This window comes from Nansenia antarctica (assembly GCF_963989245.1).
Source record: "Nansenia antarctica genome assembly, chromosome: 8".
Classification (NCBI taxonomy): Eukaryota; Metazoa; Chordata; class Actinopteri; order Argentiniformes; family Microstomatidae; genus Nansenia; species Nansenia antarctica.
This window is the reverse complement of record NC_137678.1, coordinates 28,720,980-28,733,479: the sequence shown is the minus strand read 5'-3', so window position 1 is coordinate 28,733,479 and position 12,500 is coordinate 28,720,980. Positions and strand designations below refer to the sequence as shown.

At 45.7% G+C, this 12,500-nt stretch overlaps 1 protein-coding gene across 1 annotated transcript; it reads left to right on the top strand.

Annotated features, from left to right (window-relative positions):
• The first annotated feature begins 764 nt into the window (after positions 1–764).
• Positions 765–9,019, top strand: btg1 (B-cell translocation gene 1, anti-proliferative). Its single transcript, XM_080537924.1, has 2 exons — positions 765–1,190; positions 5,516–9,019. Exons 1-2 carry the CDS (start codon positions 1,046–1,048, stop codon positions 5,914–5,916), a joined length of 546 nt encoding a protein of 181 aa, XP_080394050.1. The 5' UTR covers positions 765–1,045; the 3' UTR covers positions 5,917–9,019.
• The last annotated feature ends 3,481 nt before the right edge of the window (positions 9,020–12,500 follow it).

Below are 12,500 nucleotides of genomic sequence, written 5' to 3'. Positions count from 1 at the left end.
TCAGCTGGCATGCAGGTGCAACTGTGACAACAAATATACAATAGGATGCATAATTAGACACGTACACTAGCCTATATGAATGAATGAATGAATGGTCTTTATTGTCATTTATATAGTACAGGTACCATACAACGAAATTTGGGAGGGGGGGCTCCCCTGGTGCTAGGACAAAAATACTAAAAACAAGAAGGGAAAAAGAGCTGGTTTACATAAATAAAGGCTATATACACTATCCACTATACTATACTGTACAAATAAAACACTGTGCTGTACTCTATGCTATACTATAAATATCCTAACATTTTCCTATATCTGAACCTTATGTACCCGAGGGTTGTCATATTGCACATAGTGTTATTGCACATTCATTAAAGTGTCGCAGTATATGACTCATACATACCTAACATACCTATAGCGGGGCTACCTAACAACACCGCATAGTAATGCGCGTTTCACCTTTCCATTGTGCGTCTTTGACTCTTGCATTTGATTAGGTAACTGGAAACTGGATTTATTGTTTTGGATGCTCGCTCAATGTAACGGGTTAACTCCAGCAGGCTTGTGTGTGTCGTGATCACGTGGTCTGTTTATTCTCAGAGCGGTGACGCGAATAAGTCCACTCCTCCTATGGGCTCGTCAGGCTGTCCCGGGGACGGGATTGGCGAACCTTTGTTGCTGGAGCTGTCGATGTCGCTTTCGTGGGACGGGGGGGGCGGTATAAAACCCCATCCCTCCCCCACACTCGTTCACTCTGGCGAAGGAACGTGACACGGGACGGTCCCGCGACGTGGCAGCGAGAGAGAGAGAGAGACCCCCTCTTATTTACCAACAACAAGCGCCCCCCCACACTGTACCGTCCTGGCACAAGAACTCTCTAAGACTGCCCTACCTCGACCAATAAATGCCCAGCATAGGTTCCAGAGACATAAAACAAGAACAAGTGAAAAACAAGGATCATTATCCCAACGGGGACAGAAAAACGACGCGTTTTCGGACCCATACGTAGGAAAAAAGCGCACTGATCGTCGACGCCGTTGCCTTCTCAATGCATACCCTTTGTGCCCGGGGAACGATGAAACCAGAGATCAGTGCCGCCGTGGGGTTTCTGTCGAGATTTCTGCGGATAAAAGGACACGTAAACGACCGGCAGCTCCAGACGTTCAGCGCCAGCTTACAGGATATCTTAGACGGTAAAAACGACAGTTTCTCCGTTTTTACGCACACATTGTTGTTACTTTTCTACATTGTTAAACCGTGAACATGTTTTGTGTTTGTGTTATCTTGATCCTTACTCGTTTAACGAATTGTTTTGTTTTAATCTAACCCTGTGTCCGATAGGATTTGGACCTCTTTGTTCACCAAGTATACAGAAGCGCACCAGAAAAAGGCGCATTTGCGCACAGGACAAAAAGACCCAAATAGAAACACACATCATCTTCTCTACATACTCTATTTTCCGAGCCCCCAAAAAATCGATTCAGATACATTGACGCCCTTTTTATGGCTCAAGCGTTGTTACATTGTAATAACTACAGTACTAAAGGTTGTCTTTATTTGTTCAAATAAGGAAGTGCGTCTTTCGATGACACCATATGGTGGGTGTTCTTTGCATTAAGAATGGGAAATGAGTCCCTAGCGAATTGATGGAGGCTGTTGAATTACGTAATGCATGATCGGACACAAGGAAACAAATGTTTGGATGTTTGATCAAGTCATGCATTTTGCAAAAACATCCTAAAACCACTAACACGCTCCGCGTTATGCGCATATTAACCAATGCGTATTTTACGCGATTGTTTTTGCCAAGTTTTTTTTTTTTTTGCCTCAATTTGGATTAGGCCTAAATATATAAACAGTTTATGTCTGTGTTTGACAGACGTGGGATAAGAAACATTTTCCCGAAAAACATTTGTTTCGTTTCCTATCAATACAAAGTAGGCCTATACACTTGAAGATAAACAGTAGCCTACGCGATCTGGTCCAAATAAAATCTTGGCGCATTCGATTTCGATATTGCCAAAAAAAACAAAGCTTACATTACGCCTTGCATTGAAGTAACTTATGAGAGAATATAGGGAATTATTTGTGATATTAAGTCCTGTTGGAAACAGGTCTCAGTAGCCTAAAGCTGGGATACATCTGCCACATATATAAATATATAAAATATATATATACAATTATATCTTTTCTTTTCAGATCTATTTTTGTGCATAACGTCCCTTCTCTTTCCAACGACCTCTTAGGTCTGCTAGGCTCTTGTTTAAAGTAGCACCGTTTCCTCTGAGACAGTGGCTTTGTTTATACAGAGAGAAACCTCTCCTACTTCTCTTTCCCATCATATCAAGGCAAACGAAAATATACATATATATATATATTTAAATACATTAATATATATATATATATATATATATATATATATATATATATTAAAACGACTGCCTAAGCACTGCACATAACCAGTAGAGTGTTTGTAAACAGCAAAAAATTGGAGGCAGTCTCGGAGCAAAATGGCCGCCGTCAGGGAAGGCAGCAGGCAGGGAGGGTGGGGGTTGTTGATGGGGGTCGGGCTTGGGAAGAGGATATTACAGGGGAGGAGGAGTGTAGGAAGACATAATCTAATCAAGGAAAAGTTGTAGAAGTGCTTTGTGAAGTGCCCAGCCACCGCCACTCTTACATTGTTGCCAAGTGAGCAAAAACAACGTGTGTATAGCCTACCCCATGGACCTGTGGCTGAAATAGTCCAGCCACACTGTTGTCTGTCTCTCGACATCATAACCACAGTCCATTGTGTTTCTGTAATGATGAAACAGGCTGTGGGTGTGTTGTCCGGATCGGGGGGTGTGGGGGGGGAGGGGGGTCGCAGAAAGGGGGTAATTGTTCTCAATATCCAGATTTGAAACCGTGATAGTTGAGTGATGGTAGTTAGTGAATCATTTGGATTTCCTGTTCTATCGCTAACCCTCTTAGCAGAGTTTGACCCAACTGCTGCTGTAATACCCCCTACCCAAGGATTGTGGTGTGGAAAACACTGTAGGCGCTACTCTCGACTAAACAAAGCATGTTTGTTATTTAACGAGTTTTGTTCCAAACTTACTTCCCCATCCTTGACGTCCCCTCGGTTTACCGTGACAGTGGTTGGTGGATATTAAAAGCTCAGCACAATGACTTTCTTTTCTTTTTACTTTTCTCTGACTTTTCACTCATTTGTTTACTTTGCCAGCATCTTTCTCCATCCCTCTCCTCCCCCATCACTCCCTCTCCTCCCCCATCACTCCCTCCCTCTCCTCCCCCATCACTCCCTCCCTCTCCTCCCCCATCACTCCCTCTCCTTCCCCATCACTCCCTCCCTCTCCCATCACTCCCTCCCTCTCCTCCCCCATCACTCCCTCCCTCTCCTCCCCCATCACTCCCTCCCTCTCCTCCCCCATCACTCCCTCTCCTCCCCCATCACTCCATCCCTCTCCTCCCCCATCACTCCCTCCCTCTCCTCCCCCATCACTCCCTCCCTGTGCCCTTGTTTAAGAACAGGCCACACCACTGACATTTCCCAGCTACTTAAGGGCCATAGGTGTCTAGGCTACGAGAGGCTGTAAGATAAGCCCCCCCTGTAACACAGGGTTCTTTTATGAGTGCCAATCACTCCATTTCAGGTGTAGTAAGTACACCCAGTTCTCTGATAAAAAAAACACACAAGAGCCATTTACCTAACAGATGTAGCACAGGTGGGCCTCTGGGCTCTGGCCTACTTTGGTTCAGAGCGTTTTCACAAGCAAGGGGCGAAATGTCTTCCATTTAGCCGGGACACCCATAAGGGACATTTAACACCACTGTGTCTCAGAGGAGAGATAACCAGGACTAGATGGATGTCCCGCCTCGGTAAACGAAAGTATCGTGATAGAGAATATGTGAAATGATTTGCAATGTAAAGAGGGATGTTCTCATTTTCCTACCACAGGGTTCGTCCCTATCGTAGTAGAGTTAGGGAGTCATACTTGCCACGATGCCAAAATGGACTCTATAGGGAAAGAATGAGCTGTTTTGACTTTCCTTTCCTCAGGCTGTGATGAGCAATGTGTCGTGAACGTGAACTTGTTTTCTCTTTCTTTCTTCCTTTTGTTTCCATCCGCCATATTTGTCATTTCAAGATGGGTTTTCCAACATACCATACCATTGTATGACTCCACACTGAATCACAGTGTTTGAGGTCTGACTTTCAGGACGCTCTTCCTTTAAGAGGAGGAGCTGGCTCCCCCAGATGGCTGCCAGGACTTCACCCTTTCTGTGGTGTTGTTGTTGTTCAGCGCTGTTCGATGGAGGACTTTGTGACGCTGGGCCCCGGGGGGGGGGGGATTGTGCAATCAAACGGCTCTCTCTCTCTCTCTCTCTCTCTCTCTCTCTCTCTCTCTCTCTCTCTCTCTCTCTCTCTCTCTCTCTCTCTCTCTCTCTCACTACTCAGCCACATAGGCCCAAGAGTCAACTGACAGACTGTTTATGACTGCTTATCACCCGCATAGCGCAACGTTATGTTTTTATTGCGTGGAACTAAGCCTGCCCCTGTCTGCAATCTGTTTCTCACACACACATACCTTAAGTTGTCCCGTATGACATGATGGCTATTAAACATTAACAATACATTATTATTGTGCAATGTAACATGATGAAATATGTCACCCGTGGTTAAATAGTTACAGTGTTTGTCGATTGTCAATTCAACTTTTAAAATGATTTATTATAAGTAATCCATTTTTATTACTGACAATCAAAACAATTATCTATTGCAAAAGCTATAACAAGGCTCAATTATTGAAACAAAAACAACGATTGCCTTTTGACCTGGTGCATCTCCAAAAAACAATAACAAGAAAATAGTATTATTATTTATGATTTGAGATAAATTCATGTTACCACTGATACAGTATCCACTTGGTAATCAATTATTAATTGTTAATTATTAATGATTAATCACATGACTATTATAATTTATACAACCTCGATGTTTATCAAAACACATGCAACATTATCTCTCTCTCACCCACCCCCCCCCCCCCCACACACACACACACACACACACACACACCACCCCACACACACACAGGGGTAGAGCATGCTAAGCTGGGCACCCTGTTCCTGTTCCGCCCTTGGATAAGACGCCTGAAGGTAGCGGAGCTTTAGCTTACTGGGCATCACCTCCAAACTACGTCAACCTCTCGTCCTCCACTCCCCCCCCCCCCCCTAGTTTTCTCCCTCTCTATTCGGTCATAAATATGCACACACAATTCTGGATGTAACCTATAGCAACCGTAATCCCCCCCCCCCCCTTTCGATCCTTATTCGGAAACACAAGCTCCTCTGCTATGATAACTGAGTCGTCATCCGGGATGAAATCAATAATGATAACCATCAACCGCCTACTCCTCTACCACAATTCTAAACCAGTTGTAACCCAATAACCATGAAGAATAACCGGCCCCCCTCTCCCCTCCCCCATCCCTCTCTTCTCTCTCTCCCTCCACAGAGCAATACAAGCACCACTGGTTCCCCGACAGGCCCTGCAAGGGCTCAGGCTACCGCTGCATCCGCATCAACCACAAGATGGACCCCCTGGTGGGTCAGGCGGGCCAGCGCATCGGCCTGACCATCCAGCAGCTGTACCTGCTCCTGCCCAGCGAGCTGACCCTCTGGGTGGACCCCTTCGAGGTGTCCTACCGCATCGGCGAGGACGGCTCCATCTGCGTGCTCTACGAGTCCCAGCCGGTGACGGTAGCCAACGCCATCGCCGCCGCGCCGTCGGGAAGCGTCGGCATCGGCAACACGGCGGGCCCCGCGGACAGTCACATCAGCTGCAAGGAGGAGCTGTTGCTGGCGACCCGGACCAGCCCCTCCAAAGGCTACAACATGATGACTGTTACCAGCTAAGGGTTTTAGGGTTAGCTCCCCTCTCTCCCTCCTCTCTCCCTCCTCCTCCTCCGCCCCCCACACCCCACCACCCCACCACCACCCCCCTCACACACCCCCACCCCACCCACCCGCCCCCCAGCCAGGTTCAGGGTCGGTCGGTCTGTCGGTCGGTCGGTGAGGGCGGCGAGCCTTTTTAAAAAGCGGAAATAAAATAAGAAAGAAAAAAGCAATTTTGAAAAAAGAAACGACAAAAAAAAAGAGAAAGGAAAAAAAAGCAAAGGATGTGGCCTATCGTCCAGGTGATGGAAACCTTGTAGGTTTGATATTTTTTGTCCCCCCCCCCTATCCCCCCCCCCCCCGTCGTCGTCTGTTATGTTGTGTTGTTGGAATCTACCGGAGGCTCCGTTTTTTGAGGAGAGGCTGTGTGGAAATGGAACTGTTAGGGCAGCTAAACCAACCAACCATTAAACTCCCCCATCCCACTCCCCGAAAACTGGCTCCGCCCCCCCCACCCCCCTCCCCGGGACAAACAACAACGTGGTGATTGGCTCCAACGGTGAAGGAGCCTTTTTTTTTTTTTTTAACACTGAGGTCTATCAATGTTGACTTTGCACTTTCCTACTCGTGGTTACTATGGGTACCATGTCTCACCACCACCATCACCACCACCAAAACAATTTTTAAAGATGAAAGAATTATTATTAACAGGAACCACCATACCGTTAGAATTTCCACTTATCCCTCCCGAGAGAAAGAGTTTAACAAATAACCTTATGAGTTAAACTTCCTGTTGTCATTGGGTGTCATTTCTTGTCTGGTGGGGGGGGGAGGGGAGTTGAGGTTGTACACAGTGCTTCTTCCTGTGTCAGTCCCTGGAGGAAATGCCCAAAAAAGAGCCTATTTTTCCTTCTAGAAACCCGTTGTTGGACCATAGGGCATTTCTTCCCAGAGGTTGCCATAGCGATAGGCCTCCTGTCAGAACCTCAGCTCTTCTCACCACCAGGGTTGAGCGTCAGGAAGCCCCCCCCCCCCCCCCCCCACCTGCTCTGTATGGAAACGCAGTGATGAGCTGTGACCCCCTGTTTCTATGGATACCAGCAGGTCACAGCGCACCCCTCCATAACCATGTTTCGTTAGCTTTCCTGGGGGGGAGGGCAGGAGATATTATGCTCCCCTGCCTCCCCCATCCGTTGTTCGATGAATGTCAATGTCGAAAATTCACAATCCACATTATCATTTGGTTGTTTGCCCCCCCCCACCCCCACCCCCACCCTCTTGCCCTGCATCACCAAATTCAAAGTGTAGCATAAGTGGCCCCTAGTCTACAGAGATGAGGGGTCTTTTTGTTGGTTGTCTGGCCCTGTCAGAATTGACATTGAATGCACTTTGACATTTAGATTGTGTGGGATGTCTTGCTTTAGAGGAAAACTGCCTGCATTCCATTCGCTCGAATGTCACACCAAGTTACTTGCCCCCCTCCCCCCCCTTTCTCTGTATATTGCTCCCGGCTCTCAAGACAGGTTAGACCATGCCTATCAAAAAGGGTAACACGACTGCATTTGGACTATTTCACACTGTATTTTGAAAAGCATTTCAGACCCACTCTGGTTTTTTTCACTGAAGTGTTTTGTTTTCCCGGTGGAGTGTTAGAGGCGTTATTCTTGTCTGTTCTAATAGCACTGTTCTCAAAAGGATGCTAGGCTAAGCTGCCCCGCCCCCTTTTCCTTACACAGACACACACATACAGACACACACACACACGCAAGACGGTGATTCGAGACACTGATAGATAGTCGTAACTGCTCTGGAGCAGTCGAGGGGTGTGTATGAGTGTAGCCAAAGGGAAGTGTGGATGGAACGTTGACTATTTTAGTGATGTACAAACCCAAACCTCCCAAAAGTCCTGCTGGGCTTTCTTATCCATTTTCCCTGGTCCTCCTTTCTTCATTCATCATCCTCACCTCGTTTATGGGTTTTTTCAGTCCTTAACCCCTCCTCGCTCTCTGATGGGAGGTGCATTGCCCAACTAGGACCTCACTGTCAAAAACCTATGAGCCATTATCTCTATAACAGAGAGAGAGAGAGAGAGAGAGAGAGAGAGAGAGAGAGAGAGACAGGGGAATATGAGCCAACACTGGTGTTGAGGTGCTGCCCGTCTCTCTGCCGAGGTGTCCCTTTCCAGCCACGCAGCTTAAGACACCCTCCTCCCCCCCGCCCCCCTCCCCCCCTTTGGGGTGACTCTGGTGCCACATATCACCTCCAGCCTGGACCCCCCCCCCCACAGCCAGCCAGTCAACCCCTGCCTCATAGCCGCACGGAGACAAGCAGTGATACATATCATCTTTACCCACCTCCTCGGGGAAGGGGAAGGGGTAGGAGGAGGGAGGGAAACGAGGGGTAGGGGGGGCCAGGGCCGGACTCTCAAGTCCAGGGCAGCTACAATCCCTCCGGCCCCCCTCCCATCTACCCACCCACCCCCCCCCCCCCCCACCACCACCAACCCCTGACTTGGCGGTGGTGAGCAAAAAAAGCCAGCACATGCACTGGGCACGCTCCGTCTGCACTGGGGCCAATGAGACACACTGAAGAAGAGGGGTCAAAGGTGAAGGAGAAGGCCTGTGTTTTCTCACTTTCTGGCCATATTGCAGTTTAGAGTTGTTCTGAATCAGTTTACATGCAGACATGAATAGGACGAGGGTGCTGCGGGTCGTCCTATCTTCACCTGACTTCAGGTTGGTGGTAACCCAGACAGACAGACAGACTGTGTGGTTCAAGAGGTCTCAGCTCCTAGCTAAGCTGTGGCGGCTGGACACCAGCTATTAGACAGACCTATATGTGTGCTTAAGCTCCCGTAAAGCCCAAAGGATCATGGGTAATGGAGCCGTGGCTGTTGACGCACTGCACCCGCCCCCCCCATCTTATCTCTCCTATTGTTTGTTCAGCAGTCTGTACGCAAGGCTCCTATAGGCTGAGAGCGGACGGATACCGGGATTGAACCCCATGTAGTTATGAGACTGGTCTCTATTGCGGATGTAGCCTGTTGTCCCACTTTCCACTTAAGCTAAAAAAAAAATATGTAAGTCCTCCGAGTAGTCTCTCAGTCCTCCACTGCAACCTCAAACACCTCCCCCCCCCCCCCCCCTTACCCCCAACCTCTCATTCTGAGGACTTTTATCCTATGATCTAACCCGACATTTTAACAGACCTCGTTTTAAGAACCTACGAAAAGGAAGCAGAACCAGAAGTCCTTTGACCCCCCCCCCACCCTCTCAACGTAGTACCACCACCAAAAAAATGGTTTTAAAGTCCACAATACTGAATCTCTATAAAAAAGCATCCATTCAGCGTTTGCGCACATAGGTTTTCAGAAACGTTGTGAGAGTTGTTTTGAATAGTCAGAGGTAAATAGCACATAAAATGCACTAAATATGTCAAGTTGAAGTTGTGTGACATTTTTTTGAGACACGAGGAGTCTCTCCTGGAATGTATTGCCAAACTCAGGCCTCGGACATTCAATAAAACCCTTATGGGAAAAGTTGTGCATGTTAAGACATGAAACAGGAAGGGAATAGTTGTTTTTGTTGTTGTTGTCAATCTTGTCATCAATGATTTTAGAATTATTGCCACTTTCACATTTGGGGTGTTTTTACGTATTGTAGAATGTACTGTAAAACATATGGTAGAATACATGCATAACATTACACATGGGAAGTGCCAATAATTGATATTTTACGGTGTTTTAGATGTATTCCTTTTGTATTTCATATTTTAACATGGATAACTTTTTTTTCGTAAGTGAAGCCATTTGTGATGGGAGTGTTGGCAAGGACCAAAGTTGTTTTGGTAAAAAAAAAATATCAGTTTCCGTGATCTGTACTGATAGACTTATCCTTTGTTTTTTTTTATTTACTTACAAAACAGAAAAACTGAAAAAAAATCTGAGCTTACCCAAGAAGAAAAGCTGTCTCTATCTTGTGATCTCATGTCAGTACATCTTTATCGTGTTCATTTTCTTTTCCTTGGGTATGTTGTGATGTGAACTGCTGTAAATTTGTACAGTTCATGTAAATTGATTGTGCGGAAGTTGTACAGATTTCTATATTTTGGAAGAAAAGTTTTTTTTTTCTCTGTAATAAAAGATTTCCTATCTTGGCAACGTATCCCCAGTGAACCTAGTCTTTCTTGACGCACTGTGAACGGGCATCCAAACAAAGATGACATCATCTTTGTATTGACAAAATGGCTGACAGATATATATTCTTTAGACAGCATTATGTTAGGGTATTATTAACAGAGATACCCTATGTCTCTCCAGTGTTCAGCCTGGGATAGGCAGCAACAGAAATGTGTACCCCAGATGGGACTTTGACCTAGCTAACCCCTGCCTCAGTAGATTGAGTGGGACCTTCTGTGCTTACAATGAGATTCAAGTCAGCAGTTCTCATATTCTGGATTTATGGCCTTGTCTCAGATTTGACGATAGGAAACAACTCAACTGCTAGCATAGGCCTACAGTAGAGTAGAAGTCCACCCTATTTTTATTCGGTCACAATTGTACAGACAGTTGGAATTGGAGAGGTGAAATGAGAACACAGAGAGGTTAGGACTAGTAATACCCTGGTCACTGGCCAACATGTATATATACTGTAATCCTCTGTAAGAGTTGTCGTACGCAACCCAACTCCAATATAACAGAATATAATTTCATTTACTATAATGTTTCCACAAATTCTATTTTCTCAATTGAAAGTAGTCAAAAGACTGCATAACATAACATCATTTGTCACAGAGAAACTATGGCATTACACAGTATATAACACAGTATATATGCTGTCGTATGTATATATGCTGTCGTGAAAAGCCACATTGTAATGCGTGTCAGGACCATGGTAATAGCAGGATGTTTTGTGGGTGAATGACACACATTTCTGACCTGTCTGGTCTGGAAAATACAAAGCGCTGCTTTTTAGTTGTTTTGTTTTGTGTCATTGGAATCCACCAGAAACCAGAAAACAAATTAGAGCTTTGTCTCTGAAAGTTGAGACATTTTAAACGTTTACATGCAAGGATCTGCATCCCCAGACCCAGCAAAAATCCAATTACACAAATGTTTTTAAGAGAAACACAAATCCTATCTTTTCCATCCTAATGAAAATGCATGCAGCTTTCACTGGTTATGTGAGAGGAATCGACAGATGGTATTATGGGCGAGCATTTTTTCCCAAATAAAAGTGCCAACTCTTCAATAGGAGTGTACTCGCACACAATACCCAACCCGCTCCACCGAAAGAGCTGACTCGACAGAAGAGTGTTGGATTAAGACTCTCGAATCACCGCCCGCCCCGATGAAGAAAAACATTTTGCTTGTTTCGACAGACACACAAAGGAAGAAACGAGAGGAGCTGGTTTTGCAGGAGCTGAGGGGTGGAGAGGGATGGCTGCAATGCTGGCCTCCTGTTCCAAAGCAGGCTTAAGCTCTTCAAACATTGGCCAGAGATGACCAGCCACCCCCCTAAAACTGGGGAATGTGGGTAGTGTAGTCTTTGGTAGGGAGAGAGATTGCACAAACACACAGACACACACACACAGACACACAAACCTAGCACAGGAGCTGGACTATATATGTCGAAAAGAAAGATGACAATTGTTTGCTGCTCGTTGATCTTTGCTCATGTTTTATTCTAAAGTTAACATTACACTGAGGTGAAATATAAAAAGACACACAGATGTTGTGGATAATGGATAATGTCCAGAGCTGAAATCATCATTCTCTATTCTACATCACAGAGAGCCGTATCTGCTCTGCACAGTACATTTCTAAGAGAAAGTTCTAGAAGTTCTAGAAGTTCTAGAACAAGCTCTCTCAGGTAGCGTGCTCTAACAGAACAGGGTCAAACATTCCCGGGGTGTGTCTGCCCTTTGGGGCCTGTGGAGTGTTACAGTATGTGTGAAAATATTCTTCTATGGAACAAATTGAGCAGCCAAAACCAACGCAAAACAAGGTTGGGCCCATTAGCTGCCAGATTGAACAGGGTTTCGCAACACCGAAACAGTCTCGCAATGTCTCGCAACTTTAAGCAAGATGTTTTGACATGTTTTTCAATGTTCTCTGTACTGGGAACTGTATCGCTGTGGTGCGCTGAGAAGCTGTCATTTCTTTCACCATTTTGTCATCGAGACTTTACACTTATATTCCCAAAAGGGCTTTTGCACAACTGGTATTCTGGATTCGACTGGTGCGTAGGAAACATCTGACTATGAGAAGAGAAAAGAGACACCCTCACTCTCTGTCTCTGCCTGCAAATGTATGCCTGACGAATGTCTCTGATTTCTTGTATGTTTTTGTGTGGACCCCAAGAAGAGTAGCTGATGCCTTGCGTCAAATCTGACCTAAATATTGCAGCTATTGAACTAAATATTACACATTTCCAAGCAGGATTAAATATTAACATATTTCCCCATTCTCACTGCTATTGCAGCACTTGAAGGAGTGCCATCGCCTCGCTTGTCATCAAGTCGTATAGTAATCCACCCCAAACTGATGAAATCTCCCTGTAATATTCTGATACCGTGTGACTCGCATGACAATGGAGTTGTAGGCG